Source organism: Miniopterus natalensis, chromosome 6 (genome assembly GCF_054644295.1).
Source record: "Miniopterus natalensis isolate mMinNat1 chromosome 6, mMinNat1.hap1, whole genome shotgun sequence".
In the NCBI taxonomy this organism is placed as follows: Eukaryota; Metazoa; Chordata; class Mammalia; order Chiroptera; family Miniopteridae; genus Miniopterus; species Miniopterus natalensis.
The window spans coordinates 83,594,815-83,602,418 of record NC_142086.1 but is presented as its reverse complement, the minus strand read 5'-3'; the positions used below and the strand labels follow the sequence as shown (position 1 = coordinate 83,602,418).

Below are 7,604 nucleotides of genomic sequence, written 5' to 3'. Positions count from 1 at the left end.
GAACTTGTGAGAAATGCACATCCTTGGGCCCCAGGTCTGAGCAATGTTTTAACATGCCCTCCAGGTGATTCTGTTGCCCTCTAACATTTGACGGCCACAGGACCAGGTTCTTCCTCTCAGGCTCAAGTTTGGGTGTGACAAAATCACTCAGCTCAATTCTAGAACTAGACACCTTCTCACTGGGAGATCCTAAATGACACTCCTGAAGGACAGAAACACATCAGAGTACGACACCAATTCATTCACTCATCCCACAAACATTTATTAAGCATTAAGCACCAAAGAAAGCATTCACCAACTTTGGACCACTTTGTCACGGACCAGCTGGCCATGAGGCTCGGTGGCATCTGGAGGCAGGAGGGCCAGGTAGACAGGAGTCTCAGCCCCCTCCTCCACAGTCCTGGAGCCATAATCCCCAGCCATGTCTGTCTTCACCCACCCAGGGCAGCACGCATTTAGCAGAATCCTGTCTGCCTTTCTCTTCTCATCCAAACGCCGGGCAAGGATTCTTGATAAGACCGTGACTCCCAACTTAGACACCCCGTAGGCTGAGTTGGGCCAGCCTTCCTTCTCATGCACTTCATTCTTTGCATCTTCCACGAACTTTTTCATGAGGTCCACCAGGTCCTCCTCTCTGAGTGTCTCAGAGCGAAACACCTCCTGCAGATCTTGGCTGCAGTTTTCAAGAGCTTTGGAACCCTGGAGGCTACTGATATTCACCACTCTGCCTGAAACAGAATAATAGGAAATATGAAGGCATGTCACATAAACGATCGTTGGTTGACTATGCCAATGATAACTAGGATTGAATCATGGTGCAGATTTAATTGCTGATTAAAACACATGACTCTAGAGGCACCTGTGGGGTTTAGCTTTTTTTTTTTTTTTTTTTTTGGTCCCCTGTTGGCTTAACGGAAAGAACACCCTACCATCAGTAATAGGACTAAAGAGCAGTGATTCCCCATTAGGTGAGATCTGGAGTAGAATCACCAGGTAGTTTATAAAGCACCCCCTCCTTCCCCACACACACTCCAGGTGCTTCTAAGCTTGCTTTCCTAGGGACAGCCCTCACCCTGAGGATTAAAGCTCTCTGTTTCTTTGCACAATTTCCTAAGGTCAAGCCAGGCCTTGGGAATGACCCTTGTCCCTCCTTAATGATGGATACTTTCACACATGGAGTGCGTTGATTCTCCATGCTGGTTTTGATTTTCCTTACACTTTAAGTGATCGTTGATCGTTAATAATTAAATATAATTGAGTTAATATTCATATGAACAATAATTCACAGCTACTAAAGACACAGTTCTGTTCATAAATACAAATATGCAGGCCAAAACTATAAAACAATTTGAAGTGTTGGTGGAAATCCAAAATCCAGTACACGTGTGAATTTACACATTTCATCCAATATCGAAAAACACCAATTTGGGGGGGATTCTTCCATATCATTCTGAATCCACACCCTTTGCATCCAATAGGATAACTGGATTTTATTTCCTTTTCTGAGTGGCATTCACCACAGATACACAACCCGCTATGTAGGTCCCCTCACTCTGAACAAGAGGACCCACTGATCCCCAGGTAGCTAAGACTCTTTAGTATTTTCTTTCTTTCCTTCCTTCATTACCTCTATCTCTCTCTCTCTGGTAATATAATGTCCTTTCCAATTTTAAATCTTATTTGAAAACTATAGAGAAGTTGAAAGAACAGGTCAATAAACACTTATATACACTTCACCTAAGCTTACCAATTGTTAACATTTTGCCACACTCAAGACATTTATCATGGCATAATGCTATTGTCTAAAGCAGCAATTTCCAACCAGTCTGTCCCCAAAATTTTTAAAGCATGCAATACCTGACTATTTAGTCAGGGGCACTGACCTCTTTTCCCTTAGATTGTCAAATAAATTGAAATGATAGCAGCCAACACAACCATAGCCATCTGGTATGAATACTCTGTCTTGAACTATAAATACATAGGTCATATAATAGAGTTTCATCTTATTGGTCACATCACATAATAAGTTTGCATCTGATTGCTTAATTCCTGGTATCGGAAATCCTTATATACAAGTATAGGCACCTGATTTTTTAAAAAGTCACTTTGGAGCAAAAAGGGTAGGTAACTATCAATTTTTTGTGTGAATCAATAAAAAGTATACCTATTTTTTGTCAGATCTGCAAAAAATGTTTTTTTTGGTGTGCTGCAGAATTTTAGTAGTTTATGTGTGCCATGAGATGAAAAAAGTTGAAAATCGCTGATCTAAAGGCTAGTCCAACTCAAATGTCCCCAATTGTCTCAGTAATCTTCCTTTATAAGTTTTGTCTTCATCCAGGACCCAATGTGAGATCATAAATTGCATTTAGTTGCCATATCACTTTAGTCCACTATAATCTAGAGAAGTTGACCTTTTTGAAGACTCCAGGCCATTATTTTGTTGTATTTTCCCCAATTTGGATTGGCCTGATTTTCTCAAGATTAGGTCCACTTCAATGTTTTGGCCAGGAGTACTTGGAGATGTTGTGTTCTTCATTATGTTCTCCAACAGTTTTGTTCTCAATCACTTGGCTGCTACAGGGAATTAAATCTAAAAGAGAAAGAAAGAGCCCTGGCCTGTGTGGCTAAGTTGGGTGGAGCATTATCCCAAGCACCGAAAGGTTGCCGGTTAGATTTCCTGTTAGGGCACATGCCCAGGTTTTGGGTTCAGTCCCAGTCGGGGTGCATGTGGGTCAATGTTTTTCTCTATCTCTCTCTCCCTGAAATAAAAACATGTTTAATATATAAATATATATAAGAAAGGAAGGTAGAAAAGAAAAACAAATTACTGGAGCTACTCTATGCCTCCAATGGAAGTAAATAAACCTCCTAAGAGGGAGAAGTGTCCTCTTTAAACCCTCACCTGAGGATACATTGTTTGTTTGTTTGTTTGAAGAGAGAGAGGGAGTGTGAGAGAGAAACATCAGTGTGAGAGAGAAACATGAATTGGTTGCCTCCTGCAAGCACCCCTATGGTGATCGAACCTGTGACCCTTCAGTGCACAGGATGACGCTCCAACCGAGCCAAACCAGCCAGGGCAGATCTGAGGGCACACCTCTGGGAGAGGCCAAGAGGTGACAGTCTTAACACCCAGATTGGTCCAATCAGCCCTGAAAAGGGCTGCACCCATACCACCCCACCCTCTCTGCTGAGGTCCAGGTGGCCTTACTGGTCCAGAAATCCCACCCACCCCTTTTTAGAAAAGAGTGGACAAACTGCTCCCCCTAGTGGCTTGACACTTGCTTAACCTATTTACTCAATCTGGAACAAATAAGCAAGATGAAATAACTTTCTTTAAAGTGGTATTATAAATCTAAATAGAGAGTGGCTTTTAAATCAAGGAGAAAGCAATTACCTACAAATCAAGAGGCAATAATAGTCAGCATTTTGCCCTCCAGGTAAAAATAAGGTTTATTGAAGTCACAGAAAGCAGAGATTCTGCTCTGGGAAATACTGCTACAGAATGAATTAAAGACGGTGATTCACCTGTTCTGTGTTGATGCCTGAGCCCCACCCTCCCTAAAGCCGCCTTTTCTCTTTCAGAGTGGCTTGGTTTGCCATCATTTGGCTCTATAATCCTTACTTCACTAGAACTAATTATCTTGATTTGATTGAAGGGTGTAGTCAGGAAACCTGGATACTATTTCCAGCTCTATTACCACCTGGCTGTGCTCACTCCTCTGGGCCTCAATTTTCCTCTCTGAGGGTGAAGGTGTAGGAATGCAAGGTTTCTCTAGTACCTTGCAGCTTTCAAATGCCATGATTCTAAAATCCATAGGGAGAAGACTTCCAGGTACTTGGTAAGAGACACCCGTACAATGAAATCCTATGCAGCAGTAAAAAAATGATAAGAAAGCTTTGTCCTGATCTGGAAAGAGTCCCAGATAGAGTAAATGAAGAAAACAAGGTGGCAAACTTTATACTTAATGTCCCCTTTTGTGTAAAAAAGGAAGTTAAAAATGTGCATTTAGATTTGCTTATATTTGCATTTAAAACTCCATCCCCTTGGCCCTGGGCACTGACCAACTCCATGAACCTGGACCCAAGGCTTCCTGCAGCTCTGCCTGTGGATTTTCCATGATCCCACCCCACTAAGAAACCAATAAAGAGAATTACCTGTGGAGGCTGGAGACAAGAGTTGGACAAGTTGGGGTAGGGGAGGGCAGGAATACAACTCTCACCAGGCAACTCTTTAAATTTTAAGAATTTTGCACTGGAGATCATCTTTATTCAGAACATTAAATTTAAATAAACACATTTCTAATAAAAACCACAGAATTGTTTTTTCTTAGAATCACAGTTGACCTCTGGGGAAACAAAATCCTCAGGGAAGCAAGCCTTCTCCCCATCCCCCGCACTCAGCACAGTTGTAATTGAAACTTATGATTCTTTGTTAGTGACAGTCTCTCCCACTAGACTCTGTGCTCCAAGGGCACGACTGTCCTGGCCCATTTGTATACCCAGCGCCCAGAGTAACGACTGGGTTATGGTAGGCACTCAACAAATACCGGTGGAAAAAGTAGTTAAAGTTATTTATTGAATACTTTGGAGAGTGGACAAGATATTTCCTAATAAAGGACATTTTCTTGTGGGTGTTCTGAATCAGCTAGACAAAGTTTGGCACAAGAAGAAAGGAATATAGGTCAAGTCATATAATGCTAGGACAGATACTCCCCCCCCGAGGCCCCCAGATGAGCTGGGTGTGGCCCCATCACCTTGGGGGGTTGGAGGAGGGCTCACTGAGGTTGCAAAAAAGGCAAGAGGACTTTTGAGACTTGCAACACCTTATTGTCCTAGGGTTGAGTTCATGACATGGGAGCATTGCCATGTGTCATACATACCTTTTAAAGCTAAAGCTAAGAATAAGCCCTAGCTGGTTTTGCTCAGTGGTTAGAGTGTCGGCCCTCGGACTGAAGGCTCCTGGGTTCAATTCCTGCCAAGGGCACATACCTGGGTTGCAGGCTCCATCCCCGGCCCTGGTCGGGGTGTGTGAGGGAGACAACCAATCAGTGTGTCTCTGTCACATTGATGTTTCTCTCTCTCTCTCTCTTTCTTTTTCTCCCACTCTCTGAAAAGCAATGGAAAAATTATCCTCTGGTGAGGTTAAAAAAAAAAAAAAAAAAAAAAGCTAAAGCTAAAATGTTTGGGTGAGGAGCCAGACACAGTACTGTCAGAAAATGATGCTGTTTTCTATTATTTTCCCCTACAGAGAGACAGCACCCCAGGGGGGATTCCTTTGGGAAGCTTAGCCCCGTGGCTCACTCCTTGCTGAGGGATGCAACTACTTGACAAGCCACACGCTGGACTCACCATGAGGTTTTATTATCGGCAGTAATTCGTTGCAGACGTTTCTCGTGGCAAAAAAGTTTGTCTTCAGTGTTCTCTCAGCTTGAATGTCAAAGGGCGTTGGATCATTAACTTTCAAAAAAGAAGGAAACAAAGACAAAGTCAGGCATTTCCCCCTGAAATTCATCAGAAAAAGTGGATCTTCTCTCTAATTCAAGGGGAAAAAAGCTAACTTTACAACAATTTTTAAACAACTAGGCCAGTGGTTCTCAAACTTCAACCCTGTGCCTGAATCACCTGCAGGGCCTGTTAAAACACAGCTTTCTGGGCCCCACCCCCGAGTGTGGACGGAGAAGGCTGGGGTGGGGCGCCCGTGTTTGCACTTCTAAGGAGTTCCCGGTGATGCCGCAGCTCCCGGCCTGCCTGCGAGCCTGGCTTTGACCACCGCTTCTCAGCCTGGGGCGGGCGGAGGGGGCGCCTGGCGATTCGGTTAAAATGCAGATTCTGGTTCAGCAGGTGTGGGGCAAGGCCTTAAGTTCTGTGCCTGCAGCGAGCCCGGGGGTTGCAGGTGCTGCCGTCCACCGCCCCCACATTGAGGGGCGAGGCTTCCAGCGCAGGGAGTGCTCCCCACGTGCAGTTCAGAAAGCCGGTTATTTATCCACCAGTCCCCCAGGCACTAGCTGCAGGGGGTGTCAGCCGCCCGCCTGCGACCCCCGCAAGCCCGCAGGCTGAGTTGCAGGTGCGGGTGCACAGCAATGGTGAGCACCCAAGGCCAAGGGGATGGAGACTCGCGCTTCACAATAGTTCGTTTTACTCCGTTCTGCCTCTAGGTTTCCCTTCTCCACTAGGCTGTAAGCGAGGCTGGCCTGTTGTTTCTTTCTACCCGCAGCATTTGGCAGCTCAATAACTTTCTTAATCGAGCCATAGAGTAAGTAACTGCCTTGATCCCCTGCTCCCCCCCCCCAGTATAAAAAATGCTACTTAAAACCACCCTGGTATGTTTGATAACAAACACAAGTTCCCTGGGGGAGGGAACGGGCTCGCTTCCTTTAAGCCAGAGCCTATCAAAGCTCTCCATGGAAGTCTCGAATCCACTAGTGTGCAAATGCGCGCTAATCGTGTCTCAGATTCATTTCCTGTCCAGGGCAGATGCGTCCTGGCCTCTGTGAATGCGCCCTTTCAAGAAAGCGAAAGCCCAAAGTGAGCTTGGAGACCCATCGCAGAGAAAAAAAAATTGTGTGTGTGTGTGTATTAGAAAGCAGATGTGCAAAACAGGGCGTGGCCCCCTCCCAGGAGGCGGTTTCCTCGCAAATCGCAGCGGCTGACAGTCGGGCGAGGGCCCCCGGCTGCGCACAGGCCCGCACGGGCCGGCGTGCGGGGCGCGCTGTGCCCGGCACCCCCGCCAGCTTGGAGCTGAGCGCACCGCTCCCGAAACTCTGGGAAGCGAGAACCCGCCATAGGAGGCGAGAGCAGAGATCCCGAGGGGCGCACGCAGCCTCTCCCGACCGCTCCAGAGGACGGGTGGGGGCGCCAGCGCTCGCTGTCCCACCTCCCCGGGCGCCCAGGGACCTCCCAGTCCCGCACCTACACTTAAAGGCGATGCCCGCGTTGTTGACCAGCACGTTGAGCCCCCCGTACTCCTTGCGCAGGAAGTCGCGCAGGGCGCGGATGCTCTGCAGGTCGTCGATGTCCAGCTGGTGGAAGCGCGGGCTCAGGCCCTCCGCCTGCAGCTGCTGCACGGCCGCCTGGCCCCGCGCCGCGTCCCGCGCGGTGAGCACCACGTCCCCGGAGAACTGCCGGCACAGCTCCCGCGCGATGGCGAAGCCGATGCCCTTGTTGGCTCCGGTCACTAGCGCCACGCGGCTGCAGGACGACATGGCTGGGTCGGGGGCGCGCGGGGTACGTGCGGAGAGCGGATCGGGCCGGAGGCGACGTGGGGCCCCGGCTTCGGAGACCCGGCCACAGTCCGAGACGCCGCGGAGAACTGAGTTCTGGGATTCAGTGCTGCGACTTTGAAGAACGAGGCCCGGGCCTCGGTCCCTCCCTCCAAGGAGGGGCCTCCTGTTCCCGAAGCTTTCGAAACGCCCCATTCCCGGGTCCGCCCCCTCCCCGCGCCGCGTCCTCTCTGAGCCTCCTCGGGGCCAAGCTGTGGCCAGCCCGTGGCGATTGTCAGCCTCCCAGGCAGAGCCGGACCGTGAGGGGCCGACAGCGTCTAGAGATTCACCTCAGTTGGACAGAAGAAACTATTTTCGGAGAACTCCAAACAGAAAACCAAGTGC

The 7,604-nt window shown here is 48.1% G+C and overlaps 1 protein-coding gene across 1 annotated transcript; it reads right to left on the bottom strand.

The window, feature by feature from the left end:
• Positions 1–246: 246 nt before the first annotated feature.
• On the bottom strand, positions 247–7,335 carry CBR3 (carbonyl reductase 3). The gene is made up of 3 exons (XM_087818396.1): positions 6,914–7,335; positions 5,350–5,457; positions 247–728 (listed from the first exon to the last, which is right to left on the bottom strand). The coding sequence occupies exons 1-3, from the start codon at positions 7,200–7,202 to the stop codon at positions 292–294; spliced, it is 834 nt and encodes a 277-aa protein (XP_087674522.1). The 5' UTR covers positions 7,203–7,335; the 3' UTR covers positions 247–291.
• Positions 7,336–7,604: the final 269 nt, after the last annotated feature.

Bases quoted from the DNA above. Each gene is read 5' to 3' on its own strand.
- CBR3 (XM_087818396.1), bottom strand. From the start codon at position 7,202: ATGTCGTCCTGCAGCCGCGTGGCGCTAGTGACCGGAGCCAACAAGGGC. The intron at 5,458-6,913 runs GTAGGTGCGGGA...CTTTTTTGAAAG, and splicing joins CGCGGGCATCGCCTTTAAGT to TTAATGATCCAACGCCCTTT. The intron at 729-5,349 runs GTGAGTCCAGCG...ATTCTGTTTCAG, and splicing joins GCCGATAATAAAACCTCATG to GCAGAGTGGTGAATATCAGT.